Source organism: Peromyscus eremicus, chromosome 18 (assembly GCF_949786415.1).
Source record: "Peromyscus eremicus chromosome 18, PerEre_H2_v1, whole genome shotgun sequence".
Lineage (NCBI taxonomy): Eukaryota > Metazoa > Chordata > Mammalia > Rodentia > Cricetidae > Peromyscus > Peromyscus eremicus.
This window is the reverse complement of record NC_081434.1, coordinates 20,967,049-20,987,242: the sequence shown is the minus strand read 5'-3', so window position 1 is coordinate 20,987,242 and position 20,194 is coordinate 20,967,049. Positions and strand designations below refer to the sequence as shown.

The 20,194-nt window shown below is 34.3% G+C and overlaps 1 protein-coding gene across 1 annotated transcript in view; it reads right to left on the bottom strand.

The window, feature by feature from the left end:
• The window catches only part of Ptprq (protein tyrosine phosphatase receptor type Q), a 180,351-nt gene extending 160,370 nt beyond the window's left edge, over positions 1-19,981 (bottom strand). Inside the window, exons 1-9 of the mRNA XM_059245319.1 lie at positions 19,855-19,981; positions 19,395-19,506; positions 18,524-18,750; positions 16,145-16,214; positions 12,966-13,165; positions 11,695-11,944; positions 10,041-10,169; positions 7,283-7,429; positions 1,558-1,730 (exon numbers count right to left, since the gene is read on the bottom strand). Of these exons, the coding sequence (XP_059101302.1) occupies positions 1,558-1,730; positions 7,283-7,429; positions 10,041-10,169; positions 11,695-11,944; positions 12,966-13,165; positions 16,145-16,214; positions 18,524-18,750; positions 19,395-19,506; positions 19,855-19,929 (1,383 nt within the window). The 5' untranslated portion in view covers positions 19,930-19,981. The remainder of the gene's footprint in view (positions 1-1,557; positions 1,731-7,282; positions 7,430-10,040; positions 10,170-11,694; positions 11,945-12,965; positions 13,166-16,144; positions 16,215-18,523; positions 18,751-19,394; positions 19,507-19,854) is intronic.
• Between the last annotated feature and the right edge of the window lie 213 nt (positions 19,982-20,194).

Here is a 20,194-nt window from a genome sequence, read left to right as displayed (position 1 = left end):
ATGGGTCTTGTTATTAAGAAGGGGTTAAAAATTGAATGTCTAGTAGAGCGAAAGTTCTAATGTCAAGATTAATTCCAACAAGTCACAAATGCTAGGAGAGAACTTATTACAATGTCAGCTACAGTGTTAAGCTCTTTACACATATCATCCATGAAGTCCTCATCATTGACCCTTTTTTATAGGAAATCATGTAATTCCTAACTTACATCTCAAGTCAGAAGAGTCAGGCCTCCTTTCCCAGGATTAGGCCATTGATAATGGCAGACCAGACACTGAGCCCTAACCATTTGCCTTCTGCACCTACACACTTAACTATTTTATCCTGTAATCGTCAGGTCCCTATCTAAATGCAGATTGAATGGGTTCTAATAATAATTTTCTTTCTACTATGCTACAGAATCTCCAACTGGCCTTTCCAGAACCTTTTAACTTTTAGAGAAAAACAGGTGTGTCTGGCTATTCAACAAATGCCACTAGCAAACTTGGGAAACCTGTCACCTGGTTCAAAGAAAACCACGTATCTATTTTAAGATGTTCTCAGCTGCAGCAAATGCTTAAGCTTCCACTCTTTGATGAGACGCCAACTAGAATATCAGAAAATATATAACTCACCATCAATTACACAGAAGAAAGGACATGACATAGGACTGAAGTTTAACCTGGGGATGATGTGGGTAGCAACTTGGAGTGAGAGATCCTGCATAGTTACATAGCATTGAGTACCATGGTGAAATCAATGCCAGAGTTAAAGGAAGTCTCTTACCAAAAATAGAGCGAGTGGGTAGAAGGAAAATAGCCCTATAGTACAAGAGTAACAATTCTGAACTAAAAACAGCAAAAGCCAATTTCTTAATAAGCATCACATATATCTCTAATGGCCCACTGATTGCTACTCTGTTCCTAAGTACACTTAGCCTTGGAGTGCCCAGGGAGCCGCCAATGTGAGGTTATAAGTGAGAAGTCTGGGGATTTCAAGGGTCCTCACAGGTGAGTGGCTGGCTTGGCTGAGGAAGTAAAGACAGTGCCGCACATCAGCTGCCTGTACTTCCTAGCAAGAGAAGAGGAAGAAAATAAGATAGCCATGGTGCTTAAATGTAATGTATTAAGAAGACCAAGGCCTCTCGTGTTAAATGGAACACTTGACTTTCTATGTAGTTACAAGTTTTCATGAATAAAAGGCAGTGCTGAGGCTGTTAGCTTCTCAGGTTCAAATAGGACAGAATTATTTGTGGACAGTAGTCTTTGGGGGGGGGGGCAACTGTTTTAGATTATAAGCCTCTGAAAGAGCATTTAAATCACAATCATTGTCTCCCAATAACTCATTAACCAGATTAGAATAATAAAACCCACATATAGAAGTACCATTAGTCTTGTATGATGATTCAGTGGACATTTTTCATATAAAAATGAGTAGTAATATTTAATTAAAAGTCCTAAAATAAACTATGATCTAGTTAAAATCTCAACATATCTCAATCTGTTTTACTTCCTGGTAGCAAGTTTGCCAAGAACCAACAGAAAAGGTCTCAGCAAAATGGGAAATGAAAAATGTGATACCTCATCTTGTCCTGTGAGCAGAGTATTTTCCAAAATGACACCTGTCTCCACCAGTGACACTTTCACACGGTATTGGTTGATGATTCCATTTGGTTGTCGGGGTTTCCTCCAAGTAATTCTGATTTCTGTGGCTTCTACCTCTGTGATTTGTAGATCAAACACTACACCTGGAACTAAAAAAAAAAAAAATTAAATAGAATTAGAAAGAGAAAATACATTCTCAAATGCAAATATTCCCTAAATCTTTAGTCCATGATATTAGATATATAAATAGCTCTGGGGAAATTGACTAGAATAATTACTAACATATTAAAAACTCAGTGTGGCAAAAGATTCCTTAAATGCATGGAAATTTAAAACTAATTTTATGTGCATTCTTCTTAAAAATATGAGGAACAGGATAACATGGAATCATTTCCCCAAAACAAAACATCATACCATTTGATCAGACCATATCACTAAAATAATCTCCAGACTAGTGAGATGCTCAGGGGCTAAAAGCACCAGCTTTCAAGCCTGACGACCTGAGCTTGAGCATCTAAGCTGGATCCACAGAACTCCTGATGAAAGGAAAGGAAGAACAGGCTCCCCAGTGTTGTTCTTTAACCTCCACAATCACAACATGGCAGGTTCAGGCCTCCAAGAGTTCACAAACACAATAATAATAATAATAATGATGATGACGATGATAGTGATGATGATGATGGTGGTGAGGAGGAGGAAGAGGAAGAAGAAGAGGAGGAGGAGGAGGAGGAGGAGGAGGAGGAGGAGGAGGAGGAGGAGGAGGAGAAATTTCCAGAGAAGCTTTTATAAATAATTCATGCCCAGTCAAAACCTTAAAGTATTTATTAAAAAATATAATAACATACCCCAAAACAGTATCTGGCACAGCCAGGATACAATGAGATATAGTCAACAAGCACAATTCACTGTCTCTTAATTTATTACATGAACTTGTGTAAAGACTCAGCTGAATTAATGTCTGCTGAATTTACATGTTAACCATGTAGGACCAGAGTTTAGGTGTCCTCACTTTTTGAAGTGGGAAAAAATAAGACAAGCAAACAACTGTTTGCATAAAGCACCAAGTAGTTAAAACAAGATTTATGTATAAAATGGTCAAGAGTGATATCTAGAAAACCTCCCAGTGTCTCAAAGACAATGAAGCAAGGAAGGATAAATAAGGCTGGGCATTTCACCAGTTTTGTGAATAATCAGTCAATCAAGTCACTTTCTTTACCTATAGTACAAATGCATTTTTATCTTTCCCTTAACTCCTATAAAGTTACTATATGCATCAAAACTCAAAGGAACTTCTAAACTACAGGTTTGAGAGAAAATATGACGTGAAAACATCACCCTTTATGGTCAAAATATAATAGTGCACTAAGCCTACGTCCCGTCACCATCTCATAGTGCTCTAGGATTAGCAAAATCTAGTTACAAAAGATTCACACTACCTCAGAAAGAAACAGAGAAGTAGGACCCCTTCCCTGTCTAAAATAATAGAAAAAAGCTGAAAATAATGTCACAACTCCCATAAGTATCATTACGATCATAGAACATATTTCTATCTAATCCAGACATGTAGTATGCTATAACTGTAGATTTTACTTCCAATAGATTGTTTTTCTGTGTCTCCATGAAATTATCAGTACAGAAAACCCCTAGACAATGTAATAATATAAATATTTCTATTTAGTTGAATACTTATGACTGGTGAATCATTCTAGTGGTGAAGATTCTAGGGTCTAGCATGGGCAAAAGCTATAATGGAAAGTGGCAGGTAAGCTCAACGTAATTAGCTACAATTTTGAGTCTGTAATGAAGGATAACTCTTCAGACACCTTTCCCCGCTGATGTGCTGATCTGAGGGGAGCACATAGTTTGGTCTAATAAAGATGTTAGGGAAAGAGTTCTAGAGTAGGACCCCACAATCAGTGAGTCACTCATTCATCACTGAACACTGGACATCATGGTCATTACTCTATGCACCTGGAAACACAAGGACATAAGAGGCATAAAGCCTTCTGCAAAAGTTCACCTGTTTTATGTAAGTAAAATTATTATTTTATATAAAAGTTTATTTTTTATCATTAAATTATATAAAAGGAAGTTTTATTCCATTAGGATGATTGTTTCTAGGTATTATGTTGCTATCATTGTGTTTACAAACCCTTTGTATTATCCAAGAATAGAGAAACTTTTCAAGTAACTGTAAAGTAGCAGAGTGACAGACACAGCTAACCTCTTTTTACCTTTCTTTTCCACCATTTTGGAACAAAGACCTTAGACAGCACTATGTAATATAAATCACAGAAGAGATCAGTCATTGTTCCATTAATTTAAATTAACATATAACTCATAACTAAACTTTGTATTTAACCAGACAATAAATCTTCTACTTGAAAAACAAGTGAATTGTCCTTTCTTCTTTGTGAAATCATAGTGGGAACACACTGAATATATCAATACTGTAGAAAAATACACATGTACTATAACTGTTAATATGTAAGTCAAATTTATGAATAATAGCAGACATTTTTACATATATTCATCCACAAAACTTAAAAATTACATCATGACACTAATGCCTACTATTGTAATTGAAGTAAAGGTTAAGGGGCTACATTGTTTTTATTGACTACAAAAAATTTAGTGGATGAAGGAAGTGGAGCAGACAGTAGTTTTCTCTTTAAAAAGACACTTATCTGGTATCCCACATACTCTTATGAAGAAACCAGAGAAGTACGGATTAGGTTGATCCCTTTAATATCGATACAAAATTAAAGAAAACCAAGCACGCAGGGCAATTATTCACAGTGCAGAATCAATTCTGAGGATGTTAGCCACAGACACTGAGTCATTCTCAACACAACACATTTAGAAATTTTATGAAAAAAAATAAGAAATAGAACAGAAAAAAAATAATACAAGTAAATTCTGAATAATTTGAGATTTTTAGATGAAAAGTTACTAGAAGAAGTGAAACAGGACAATAATACTGTAGCGAAGAAAATGCATGAAAGTAACCATTCTCCATAATTTAATCCAGCTAGGTTAAACTTCTATTCAAAGAGCATGAGAGAGCACCAAATTAAAATCCATTCATATTCATGAAAAACATGAAGTGATGAGACTCTCAGTGGTTTTCCAACAATTGTTTTCCAACAATTGGAACATTGGACATTATTAAATTACCATCCCCGCCCCCCATCATCTCTCTTCACGCCTAAGTAGATACATGCTCAGTAAAACAGTAAGTGATGTATGTACAAAAACCTCAAGGAAAGATCCTGGAGAACTACTATAGAAGTAGCATCTTTTCTCTCCTAATCAAATAGACTGTGGATAAAAGTCTTGTTGTTAATGAAATCATCCACATTGAAATGTGATAGCAACACACCATTCTCTGTAAGAAGTCAACTAAACCTTTGTCTACGACTATTTGAACGCTGGTCAGAACCCTAGTTATTTTAAAAGGTAAATTAGGAGAAATAAGCTAGTTCTAATTATTTTAATTAAAACACAACATTTAGTACTTTAAGACATGGGGCAGAGAATAAATAATGTTCATTAATATACAATGAAACTCATTATAACAATAAATTATAAAGAATAAACTTTAGATATCAATTTTCTAGACTATAGCAAGTGAGTTAGTTATTAGGTTGCCTCATGTAGTTTTGGGATTCTTTTATGGAACAATTTCATTATTGGGAGCAGGATTAATTAATGCAGAAGCTGAAAACATTTTGCAATTGTTAAAGCCCACGGAAGCCCTTCCTGAAGCTAAATGAATGGTCATGGAGCTCCATGAAAGAAGGTGGGCTTGAGCAGGTAAGATCCATGCCTTTTCAGCCTTTGTAGGGCCCCCTGTAGCCAGTGAATATTCCACTAAGAGTCACCAGGATGTAGTCTTTTAGATAGGTAGTTGTTGGAGACGGTAAAATGAAATTCAGGACAAATTGCTTTTCATATTCAACAAAAGAGTCATCCACTCAAGATAATTCATTATGAAACACAGTCCATGTGAAAATTCTGGACAAGGTTCCTTAGGATTCTATGTATTTTGTGAATAAAAGAAATACAAATAAAGGGAAATAAATTTTACGTAACATCCAATTCAAGCAAGATAGCGTTGTCTGCGGCAACATGTTATCTAATTCTTTATCTTGGTCAAATGCTGGAGATCAAGATTGATCATAAAAAATAATAATTTCGTTGATTTTTTTAAAATTTGTTTTGCTTTGATTGTTTCCATGCTGTAGATCAAACCTAAGTTCTTAACACATGCTAAATATGTGCTCCCCACCGAGCACTTGCAGATAAGCAAGATCAGCCAAGTTAGACCCTGGACACAAAAGAACCAGAGCCCACACACACCAGAAGATTGTTCCTTGATCATCTCCGCACATATCCCTTGGCACAGAGGCACATACAACACACACACACAACACACACACATACAACACACACACACACACAACACACACACACACACACACACAAAATGTTTAAAAAATTTTCTTAAAAAGTGAGTCAAATAGTTTGAGAAAAACCTCTGCTGTGTTTTGACCACTCAAAAATCCTTTAACTTTCTGGGAAATGCTCAAGAACACGTTTTGGATTGAATTAGCAAAACTTTAGGAAAATCACACAATGCAAAGGCTCTTTGAATGGGGCAAAACACTAAAATCTCAGCATCAAGTGAAATCTTTTTCCTCATGAGTATACATTTCCATTTTAATCTGCATATTGAAACCATACATATGTATGACCTATACATAAATTTTAATCTTAAGTCGATAAATATAATACTTTTTACATTCTTTCAACAACCAAATAGTATCAAGGTTTAATTTTTCTTTGAAGGGAGAAATGGAGAGAATTTCCTGATGGTTGCTGCCCTCTAATGGTCTAATCTATGAGTGATAACATAGTGAATGCATACCCAATTGAACTGTGTAGGTGGGTGGGGGCACATATATGCATATTTAACTCACCGGTTATTGTATGTTAGTTACCACACAAACAAACTCTGGAAACTTTTTCAAGTGTTAGTTTGTTCTGAAACATGATTCATGCCAACAATTGTATCTAAACAGAAATGAAGCCATTGAGCAAGTTTAGGGTGTATCATGAAAATGTGAATAGCACGTTAACAATAGATTTCACCAAAAACACTGGTGCTTAAAAAGGAAAAATATAATTTCTTGAGATATATTATTTTCATAATTTCCTTAAATGCTGAAAATTTTGTATTTGTTCCCACCAGGAATCCTTACTAGTTCAGAAAACCCTTTGATTATCAAAATACTTTGTTCTGAGTGGTAAGAATATAGTGATTTCTCCAGAAATTACTTTTGTGAGAAAACACATTCCATGTCCCCCTAATACTGCATTTAAGCAATATAAAAATATGTGTTATTAATTTATGACTTCTTGGCATTCTGCTAAAAGCCATTATGAATCTTGTCACCTTCAATGTACATAATCTTCTCTAGTCCTCCTTGCTCCTGGGTCCTTTCCTTTATGAAGCATGCTGGAGGTTTAACATTCTAGAGAATGCAGGTTCAGAATAAAGTAGATAGTAATTTAACAAGGAAAATTATGGGATTTAAGTAGACATAAATCAAATTCATTCTAAAATTACATTTTACCAATAAAATTCACAAGGATTTGAAATATATCATATTAACTCCATATAGGAAAAAGTTCTTACCATCTGGAGGGGTAAATACTGAAAGATTTGACTTGGGACCAACCCCTGCACTGGTTTCTGCTGCAACATAGACATCATACATTGTAAATGGTGTCAAATGTGTGAATGAAAATCTGAGGTCTTTCGTGCTATTATCCAAAATCCGCCCTGCAAAAAGCAGACCAGACCAATGGGTTATTTTTATGAATATGTAATCATTTCATATAATGTATAGCAGGAAGAACAATAATCAAACTATTAAACTAAAATTTTATTATTATGAGTGAATGTATTTTAAATATTTGGTTAATTTTGACGCAAATTTGAACATAGAAATAACATGAAGATCTTTCAGTGCTTAAAATAACTTTTCTTACATATAGAGTCCTGTTGGGGTTTGATTTTATTTTTTTTAATATACTTAAATGGGAAACAGAGGCTATAAATATAGTTCATTTAAGATACTGTTTGCCCAGCACACACAAAGCTCTGGGTTAGATCCCCAGTGTATAATGACAATGAGCATGATGGTGTATGTATATAATTCAATATTTCAGAGCTTGGAGGAGGAGACAGGAGTACCAGAGAACACCATTGCCCTTCTTTCTTATATAAAGTCCACATATTTCAAGCCCATGTCAACATGATATTCATTAGCCTCAGGTCACTCACTTTCATTCTGTACATGGTGTGTAACTTTCATTTTAGCATGTGGTGATTTTATTATCCTGAGAAATAAGCATTAAATTATAAAAAACTCTTAAATAATTTTCTGATCATAAATATCATTACCAATAACTACAAAAGATGTATTGTCTCATTTTCATGCAACTATCTCCTGCTGTGTTATTCTACCTGAACCCAAGTTATTAATTAAATTAATGAGGAAACATTAATTTCCCTAGCACCTCCCATTCAAAGATCTTAGCACTGACTATACTTTTACTTTGTTTGGACCTTCAACACTGATGCCCACTCCATGCGATGTCATTGCCAATAACAATTGCCTCACATAAAACTTCAGTCCCCTTCAACTCTTCTTGTTGAAGGAGGAAAAGAAAAGCACAAATGCATTCCAACTTCCATCACTTTGACTTTGACCTTGACCACATTCCAAATGAGTCCTAAAATGGTGGCTTGCATTTTCTCATCTTCCATAGGCAAGTAGTCTTACCTTCTTAGTGATTGTTATATGCTTTCTTTTCAAGCCTCTGTGCCCTCTTCAGTCTCAGGTAGTGGTCTTGTTTCCATTACATTGAAACACTTAAGTCAATAAGAAAACATCTGCCTGCACAATCCTACCAACAGAATACACCCCGCCCATGCTATATTCTGCCTTTCTATAGACCAGTGGATCTCAACTTGTGAATCACAATGCATTTGGCAAACTTCCAAAATATTTTATCTCCAAAATATTTACATTACAATTCATAACATAGCTGCAATTCAGCTATGAAGTAGCAAAGAAAATTATTTTATAGTTAGAAGTCACTACAACATGAGGAACTGTATTGAAAAGTCTCAACATCAGGAATGTTGAGAACCCCTTCTATAGACAAACCATATTCATATCTTAATCCCATCCCTGTATTTAAGGAAAGATCTTCTACTACCATCAGAAGCAACCTTTCAATGATTCTCACTTCTCTTATGTCATTTCTCCTTTTGTCTATCATTTTTTTAGCAATTCACAATGTGGGAATATTTATTCCCAGTAAAAATAAATTCGTTGACTCTCACACCTACTTACCCCTCCTTCGATTTTTTTCAACATTCAAGCTTCCAATTAAAAGAATGTATATGTCTTCCAAGAGTTGAAAAATATACCAAATAAAAAAGATTTGTGTGAGTGGATACTTATGTGTTGTGTGTGTGTGTGTGTGTGTGTGTGTGTGTGTGTGTGTGTGTACTGGGGCCAGGTATAGGAGATGAACTATCTTTTACTTTTAAGAACTTCATGTATTCATGTATTTCAGATTTTTAAAAGAAGAAGTTACTTAGAAATATGTCTACTCGTGCGATGCCTACCATAGACATTTCACAAGAAAAGGACTTTCAACTTTAAAGGGTTTTTTTTGTTGTTGTTGTTGTTTTTAGTGCTTTCAAATAAACAACAATGCGAGAGTTTATGTTATTTGATCATTGCTTGAATTAAACTTTCACAGAAACTGTGGGATCTCTTATTCAGTAAGAAATTGATGACTTAATGTATTTCCTGTGGTGTATCTGAACTCCTCTGGTTGCCTCTAAGAAGAGGATACTCAAATCCTGCTTGTTTATAAGATGGAGAATTTGTTACCATTTAAAGACACCAATATCACTTTGAATAACCTCTTCACAGCAGATTTAGGGTTACAATAACATTGCACAGAGTACAGGGATTCCTCATAGTATGTCCAGAGAGCACCGGTGATTAGAAGTGAATGTCCTGGTCTATATGGAAACCTGATTTGTCACTCTAAACTCAATGTTCCTTTAATATAAGTCAAGATCTTCTGATTCAAATGCTTGAAGGTACATCTCATCCCTAGGACTTTCCTGAGGGTCTGTCTCTAGTTCTTTCTTCCCCATAGAGAACATGAATAGCACTTTAATTTCCTTTCACCCATTTGTGGTTTTAGACAGAAGAACTAAAGAAATTGGTTTCCTTATTAATTTTTTATTATTCACCTCAATTTAGGGTATTTTCAAAAAATTGTTTCCTTTTACAGTTAGAAATTATCCACATATTTTATAGGTTTTATTCTAAAATGTAAAGGCAAAAAGGAATAAGTCATACCTGATGGTCCATATAATTCAACTCTGTAGCTAAACTTCCCTGTCACAATAGTTGGTGGGTCCCACGAAATTGTAAAGGCCTTTCCTGTGACATTGCCTGTTACACAGTTTTGTGGTGGTCCTTCAGGCACTGAAATTAATATAGAGAAAATAAATATTACACATATATATATGATAAAAGATACCCTGTTAGATACAAATAGCTCAATATGAAGTATAAAAAACACACTAAAAGCAAAGTATGTTAAACTTGAAAGAAAAACAGAACAGTCTAGAATTGAAGAATTTGAATAAGACATATGAAATAGTTACATTAACTTCTTTTCACAGTTTTCTAAATGTACTTAGTACTGTATATGATAATGTAATATACTTCATTCTTTAAATTATTGTAATATAATTCTTGCCAATGTCATATTATCCCAATGTAGCAATATGAATATTAGTTATACATAACCATATATAATATATAATACATATATTCATATCTCTCTCTCTCTCTCTCTCTCTCTCTCTCTCACACACACACACACACACACACACACACACACACACACAAATACTTCCAACCAATGTAGATATTTGCCTTGAGAAACTCTTTCTTGTGGACATACAGATAGAAAAGTTAAGATAAAAACCCTCAAACTTAGGCACAATGAACTTTATTTTTCACATCAATATTTATCTTTGTTCTAATGAACAACTCTGGGTATTTACTCAAAATTCTTGTTCAACAAATTTCATTTTCTATGATTCACATGAAATTATTTTATACCGTATATGGGGTATAAGAGAAGGATATACTATTATTCAAATATAGTTATTTAAATAGAGACAATAATAGTCTCAAACTAACATGTGAAGGAAAATAATAGGACCCGACATGTACGCCTTTGGACAAAAAGATAAAATTGACTTACCATTAATTTCCAGTATCCTCAAAAATTACCAATCATATTTGATGCTTGATGCTATACTACAATATACAAATCTGACATCTATTTTGTGTCAAGATGTGTACTAAAATATCAGGTACATATTATGCTCATAATATCTATACTAATATGTTATGATACTGTATTGTTATCCACATAAATACAATCATAAATAAATATGACCTCCAAAAAAAGAATAATGTTAATGATGCTTAACTGTACTCATTTAACCCTAAAACTCCAACACACAGAAGGTCCTATGACTGCCTCCATTTCTCAAGCAAGAAAAATACTGTGCATAAAGATCTGAGCAGTTATATATTTAGCCATTGTTATAACCTGATATTGAAATGCTGGTCAGCATTAGCTCTGCTGTTTCAGGTAGTGTCTTGCACATCTGTTAATAACCATGCCAATGAGGAAGATTATAGATAACTAAGATGCATTGGAAGAGCAAAGGCAATTAGGAAGAATTACAGAGGGCATGGATTGATAACTGTCATTCATAGTGACTGAAGAATTTCCTCTTTCAAACCTCTTTTTCTTTTTGTGTTTAGTTTAGCATTGAAGATATTTCCAGTGGATGCCTATTATCTAGTATGGGTGAAAGAGTTACTTAAAGAAAGTTAAGTTAAAAACAAGTCCTATGGACAGAATGAGAGATTATTCTATAAATAACTTCAGGTCGGTTTCTTTCTTTCTAACAAAATCAAATCATACCTGATTCTGGTGTCCTAACAATGGTACTGTCAATATACCCTGCTTCCGTGGTAACAGCTGAAACTTCAAAGAGATATGTTGTATATGGCCTCAAGTGAGTCACCACAAAACTGACGGGCTCTTTCCACACAGAGCTGATTTTATTCCGTGCCAACGTGCTGGATGAATGTGTAGTACGAAGAGGAGGCGTAACTCTACCGAGGGTTGGAGAAGGGCTGGTGGTACTCCACAGAAAAGATTCACTGTTCTCCTAATGAGTGAAGGAAATTTCAGTAGGAATAATCACATGATATCTCTAGGTAAAAGTAAAAAACACAACCCATTTATTTTTTCTTTATAATACAAATATTATTTTTCAATGTGTGTGATAAATTTAACAAATTGAGTTTCAGGGAAAAAATTGCTAGATTTTGATTATAGTCACTAATGTCTATAATATCAGGACATAATATTAGGATATAATATCTATTACATCCATTGTACTTTAATCTTGAAATCCGATGTAGAATTTAAAGTAGAATAAAATGAAGGTAAAACAACAGCTAAATCATCAACAAGAATTTTTAAAATTCATGTTAAACATATAAAGCAAAAGACCTAAGAAATTTCAATCTATGTTCTTAACTATTCCTACCATTTTTTAAATCATAAGTACTCAAATAAAGCAAAACAACATTAAATTTTTTATGTTCCCAGATAGGATATATATGCAGATACATATGTGTGTATTCAAAATAGATTGTAATTCAAAACAAAAGATGTTTGAGACTTCGCTGCCCTATTTAAAACAAAATAACTTTGCTTGGCTGTTTCTATATCAGTAATTACAGTATATATTATTATCAGTAATAAAAAATACCAAAGATAATTTGGAAGAAAGCATTACAATAGTTTGCATAAGTTTCACATCAATGAAAAAATGGCAATATTTTCACAAAGATATGCCACCAAACAGCCTACCAGTTTAATCTTGCATTGACTATGCATTTCCCTACAGGTACCTCTACTCCAGTAGGGACCACACTTTGACACCTCAGGGACTTAAAAAGTGCCCCCCTGTTCTTCCTCCATTACTGAACCAAATGCTGTCCCCTTAATGTAGTATTTCAAGATCTGCCTTAGAGATGTTATCTTCCAATCTTTAATTCAAACCCCTAAAATACCGTCAGTTTCACATAACATGACACTTATGGCCTAAGAGTATAATCTTGCAAAATATGAAAACTTGAAGATGCAAGCTTAATAAAAATTTTGATGTGCAAAATACTCACATTACATTCTGGCAATTTCCCAGTCAAAATATCCTCTACCTTGATGGAGACATCCTTCACTACTATGCCACTCCTGGCATGTTTGACACTGATCTTGAAGCCGGTGATTTTGCCATTTGGTTGCCGAGGCAAATACCAAATCAAGTTTACTGCGGAATAGTTTAAGGCTTCAACTGTGAGATTGACCACTTTACCCGGAGCTGAGGGTAGGACAGGTTGGAGGAGAGGGGAAACTGTTGTAAAACTTAAGCTGTTTACGTTCTTCAGAGATACTAAATTTCCACATAATATGAAACTAAATATGTAATACCTTGAATAAAATCATCTTTCTACCTAAATATATACGCATTTATTTCACCTTACTTTTTTTTACAAAATGGACTTAACCATATCTGCATATTTCAGAATTACTAATTTAGCATATCCATTCATTCGATGAAGATTTTCAAATGCACATGAAAACTATTCAATCAATAGTTAGTTGTGAATATACAAAAAAGTATGGGCTGAAATTTTACTTCCTTAAATATTTTTTGGAATTATGTAGGTACTGTAGAAGATAAGTAAAAGTGATGAATTCAAACTTGTAGCCCAAATACAAAGAATTCATATCTGAAAAGTTTATAAATATCTAGTGTCTAACATTAAATAGATAGATATCCAAATAATAATTCACGATTTTTTATTTTGAGTTTTTATATTCCCTCAAAATCAACCTTTCTCCCAAATTTCTTACTATCAATTATTAATTATCGATAATGGTAATCTGTATGTTTAGTTTTAGCGACAACTATATTACATCAGAGTGAAATGAAACTATGTATATTAAGTATGTAAATAAATTATCAAGATATTTCATATTATAGAATAAAACAAAAATGCTTTCAGTAAAGCTACATCTAATAAGAATGGTGACTGGTATTAAGATGCCAAATGGCTAGAGTTTAAGTTTCCACTGTTTCAAAAATGCCAAAATCTGCAGTAAAAGAAGTCTGTATAAATCATGCAACAAGTTGGGTCCTGAGATTCAGTACAAGTTAGACAGTAAGAATGAAGAATGACAATGTAATGTCAAAATGACATTAATAACAAAAGTAAATTAACCACAGTTATTGAGAGTGGTTACTAATAGATAAAATAATAAATGGAAAGTTTTAAAGAGAATTGATGAAATGGAGTTGAAATTTAAGAAGTTTGTTAAATAGTCAATATTTAATTTATTGGATGTATACAAAATACAATAAAACAAAGAAGCAGAGGTTGTTAAATGCATAATACTGTACAACTGCAACATCCTGTTTACTTAGGTAATATTGTAGCCTTCTGAGGTCTTTGATGTAGTTGAAGACTAGATAGTTATAATCATAATTTTCCTTGGTTATGATAAAAGATAAATTAGATACAATATTTTAGACTCACAAATATAGGACAGATAAAATATTTTCTTTAATTTTACAAAATACAAATAGACTAGATATTGAAACTGTAATTCTTGCTTGATATATGTAATTCTACTAGGTTAAAGCTAAAACCTCCCTTTTGTTTAGAAAGAAAAGGGGAAGTGATGGGGGAATGTCTTTTTGTATCCGGTGAAAATATGTTGCTCTGATTGGTTGATAAATAAAGCTGTTTGGCCAATGGTGAGGCAGAATAGGGTTAGGCGGGACATTCTACCTAGAGAGGAAGAAGGAAAAAGGCAGAACAGAGAGGACGCTGCCAGCCGCCACCATGAGAAGAAAGATGTAAAGATACCCGTAAGCCACGAGCCATGTGGCAAAGTATAGATTTATAGAAATGGGTTAATTTAAGATGTAACATATAGCTAGCGAGAAGCCTGAGCCAATAGGCCATACAGTTTGTAATTAATATAAGCCTCCGTGTGTTCATTTGGGTCTGAGAGGCTGTGGGACCACAAGGATGCAGGAACCGGGTGGGCACAGGAACACTTTCAGTTACACATCCCATGTATTCCATAGAATTTAATATCTCTTAAACCAGTAACTTCAATTGCTAAATGTACTACACGTTTTTTTTTCTATACTGACCGTTGTATCCTTTACATGTACCAGGATGCTAAATTATGCTTAGCAATTGGGAGAGTTTTACACACACACACACAAACACCCATATGACTGACATATATATCATTCATAATTTCAAAAAGCGTAAAAATTACTGTATAGCCTTATAATCTACCTGGCATATTAATACACATATGTGTTTATTTTATCCCATTAGAATATAAGGTCCATGGTAAATATTTGTTAATTGGTGATACGACTGTCTATTTTTCTATACATTTATTTGATTCTAATTGGATTGGAAGGTATTTTGGTCATCTAAGGAGGAAATGAAAATGGGCTGGACAGCAAGATTTGCAGTGTGGGTGAAGACACCTTGGATATGATTTATTAACGTGCTTCCAAGGATTGCTGGTAGATTTAGACATTACTTGGAGGGAGGAACTGAAGATGACATCAAAGATTCCTCTCAGCCACAGGAAGAAGGGAGATGGGTGAACTAGTTTGGTCGTGGCTGAGTGTTACAAAATGATACGTTAATCACCAAAGTCCGCATTTTCATGTCTAATGTTACAAAGTGCTTACCAGTGGTGCTAATAGGAAAAGATATATACACCTACTTGGCAATAGTCTATTTGCATCACTATATAGTCATGGGGATATATACGCACGGGAAGAAAAAAAGATGAGCCACCAATGTACCAAAATATTCATAAAGGTGTTTTATAAGCTTGCCTACTTGTAAGCCCAGCAGGCAGGACACTTAATGAGGAAGAGTCTAAGTATGAGGCCAGCCTGTATGGCATAGTGACTTCAAGGCTAGCCTTGGCTGCAGAGAAAGAATTGTTCTTAAAAATAAATAAGTTAAATTAAAATAGGGCTGTTTTGCCTGACAAGACAATAAATGATTTTTTATTTTATTTTTCTTGTGCTTTCAAACGTTTTGCTCCCAGTGTTATACTAAATAGCTGTTATCGTCAGAAAGAACAATTTTGTTTTTCATAATGCTTTTACTGCCCCCAAATAACTAAAAGGAATTGAAAGAGCATTCTCAATAATTTTGTGCATTTTGCATCATATTTTAATCACATTCCAATTTTTTAAACGTTAAGAATTCATGACTAAATTACTTTAGAATTAATGACTTAGGAAAGTTACCACTTTCTGCAGTTTGGAAAAGAAATGGGTCACTAAACACTCCAATGCCAGCACTGTTTTCGGCCGCAACCTGAAACAGATCAAGAGTTTGATGTTCAAATTCTTTGCTTTCTAAATACACAGAATCTGAAATGATACATCTTTCATTTCCCCCCACCACCAAGGTAAGTTCTAAAAGAGTTTTCCTATAATTCTTACAGTATTCCCCAAATAGAAAGGACATGGGTGGATAGTGAGTAGGTCATGTAATCCAACTAAGAGCTAGTCTGGCCAACATCCTTCAGATGAAAAGACTGGGTGAGAGAGAAGTCAGAAGGCTTGGCCATGTTCATAAAAGAAATAATGGTAGAGCATCAATTCAGTTGAAATATTTTTTTTCCAAAACTCAGTCTTTACCCACTATATGTACTATACATAGGACAGACTATTCATATGACATCAGACATTAAGATTCAAACTCTATAATTGGGCAAATGAGTACTCGGGAAAAAGTACCAGTGAAAAATAAGTTGGATTAACAACATAGAGAACAAAGTCAAAATTTAACGGAAACACTTTTTAACTTGCGTAATTTAGTGAGATAGATCAATGGGCAGAGAAGACACAGTAAATGGCAAAGAGACTCCTAAGCCTTTGCAAAATGCCATGAATGGAACCGTACAGCCTTGTAGTTCTTCCACTTGCCAGTCAGGAAATTTTAGGTAATTAGCTTAACTCTTCTAGGGCACATGTTTTTCTCATATTTAACTGAGAATAATAATATGTCACAGGGTTTTTATCCAAGACTAACTGAAATAATATACGTAGACCACTTTACAGGATTCCCCCTTAGGTGTTACTTATACTGAAGATATCAAATGTACCATGCCAAATTCCCTTTGGAATTCATCAATGGCTAACATTTAATTGAAGAAAGCAAATGTCACAACAGTGATTTATGAAGTGTGGGATGAAACATAGACTACAGGCTTCTTAATAAGACTGAAATGAGAGAATTCAGAGAAATAAAATGAGAACCCATAAAAATAGATCTAAGCAGAACTAGCCTGGGCAAATCGACTTGCTCTGAACAATAATTTCTTACATCCCATTAAATTTCATATTTATTTATTATACCCAGGAGTTCATGTTGTGATACTAGTTAACCTAAATATGCCCATGTTTCTAGAAAACACATTTTGCAATTTTCAGATATCAAAAACCTTTCTTACAAAATCTAGCATCATGTTTTATCATCAAGGAAGGCCACCACAGTTAGTAAGGCCACACACTCAGCTTTTACACATTTTCTTTTCTATACTCACTTATCGTCAAGACTAAAAGAAAAGACACATGCCAGGGCTGGTGAGATGGCTTGGGAGGTAAGGACTTTTGCCACCAATCCTGACAACCTGAGTCAGAGCACTGGAACCCATGAGGTAGAAGGAAAGAATCAACTCACGCAAATTGTCCTTTGACCTCAACACATGGCCACTTGTACCATGACATGTACATCCCCTGGAACACACACCTCGTGTAACACAACAAATAAATAATAAATAAGTGGGGTTTTTTTTAAAGAAAAAAAGGCATATATATTAAGTTGGAAATAGCAAGGAGCCAAGAAGATGCCTCTGTTCTTTACTTCCTCATCTGCAAATGTCATAGCTATCCCTAATTGCAAACATTTCTACTTAATGTTCCCATACAGCACTGCTTTGTGTAAGTTCATCTTTAGTATTCAAATAAAACATTAAATCATGAATCGTTAACATTGTAAAGTAACACATACTTTTAGAAATACAAAAGTAAGAGCTCAATAATAATTTCTTGAGTGAAACAGACTTGAACACATTATTTTTAGTAAAACTGTATCTTCAATAGTTTTCAATCCACTATCCAAAAGTTTAGCAATGTACATTCAAGCTCAACAGGGTTAGAAGAAAACACCAATGTTAAATTTAAGTCCAATTAAAAAGAACCTGTATTTTAGTCTTGAGATGTAGATTGGCAGCTGAGCATTTGCCTAACGTACATCAGGCTCTGGGTTCCATCCTTGCACCGCAAAAAAATTAGAATAATCAATATGTGGCATGTAATATGTTCACTTTGAAACCTGAAATATTGAATTTAAACTTAACTTGCTTTCCATAGAAGATATTAAGCTAAAGCTTTTCAAAGTGGATAGTATGTAAATATATTCGTCTACTTAGAGATGAAGAAAGATTACAATTACTTCACCAGGTTTTACATTTATAGTTGGGTGTTGAACACATGCAGCCTGACACTCTTCAGTGACTCAGAGCACTCAGCTAGCACATTTACACTGTGACAAAAACTCTTGCACTTTTCTCATGCATTTACTGTTTAATACTAAGTATCCATTCACAAAACATTTACCTTAATCTCATATGTTGTTCCAGGGTTAAGGTTAGTAAGAAGAACCTCCAGACTGTCTGGCTTTGCTCTCGCTCGGGTGTATGCTGTCTGCATCCACGGACACACTTCCTTATATTTAACAACATAAGATAGGATCTTTCCATTTGGGTTAGGTGGGGTATTCCACGAAAGAAGAATCCCAGCAGATCCAACTCTCTCCCCAGCGAGGAAGACTGGAGGCCCTGGTTCTATTTTTTAAAACATACATTATTAAATGATCAGATAATTATTCTATTTCTACAAAAAAAGTTAAAAAAAAGTATTTATAAATGTGAATGTTTGAAGTTCCCAGAAACCAGGATGAATTTATTCTCCCGAGACCTTTGCTATTTAAAAAAAAAAATGACTAAGAAATAAATTTTTTGAGGCAATACCGCATTCTTTTGTAAGAATGTAAAAAATGGAATGCTACTAAACACTACATGCCAAATATACTTTGATGCCAAGTCATTTTTTGAAAGAATTTGTTCATACAAGGTTTACCTGCAAGAACTAAGAAAAGAATAAAAACAGCCTTATGAACTGAATAATCTCTCCTTAACAAGAATGGTGAGCTTGTTTTTTTGGCTCTAATAATCCAAATGTCACCATTAACAGTCTCTCTGATCCACTTCACAAGCAAATACAATTACCTTTTCTCTTTGAAAGTAAAAGAAACCAAAGAGCCCAGAGAAGGCAGGTTCTAAATATTTTCTTAACTTTCCACTTGACTTTTAATTACTCTATACTGATTTCATAAATATAATGCAAATGCTGCCCGTGTAGGTATTTTTATCCAACAGAGTTATAATGAAGAGCACACTTTAAAAAGTAACTGAAAGCATGGACTTACTTGTCACATTTATTGTCACTGTTCTACTCACAGGTGAGCTGTATGTTGTAGCAGAAATTGAAGACAGCGTTACATCGTAACCAGTGCCATAAATAGCGTCGGAAACATCAACCTAGAATGCCGAGAGTAAATACCACCACATTATTTCTAAAAGCAAGTTACAATAATAAATCTACAATTATTTTAAAAGTTAACACTTCTCTACATAACTGTACTGTTTAAAATTTCAAAAGCAAAGTTCCATATCATTATAAACTTTGAATTTGTTATATCCAATAACTGTTTAAGTATTAAGTAACATAAAATAAGATGGAAACGTACAAAATGCCCTGTGTTATCAAAGTGTAAATCAGTATTTCTACCTACACCAGCTCTTTGTCAACAAGGAAACAATGGCATCTTCAAAGCAGTTACAGCCTTTTACTTAGCCCCTTATATTTTAAGAGTACATATAAAGTACCTGTGTCTCTGAAGTTCCAATAAAAAGGAAAAGGAAAAAGAAAAGAAAATCCATCATTATTACATTTTTTTTCATGCGGTAGAATCACATTGACGGCTCTGGAGAGAAATGTTGCCTGCATTAATGATTTAAAGTAGATTCTCCTGGCAAGTACACAATTAATGAGCCTGGATTACTCAATAGCTCTGCCCTTTCTTTGTTAAACTATTCATGAACCCTTGGATGGATGGCTGTAGGTTCAGTTCACACACACACACACACACACACACACACACACACACACACACACACACCCTGGGGGAGACAGAAAGAGAGATAAGACAGAAAAGACATCACGAAG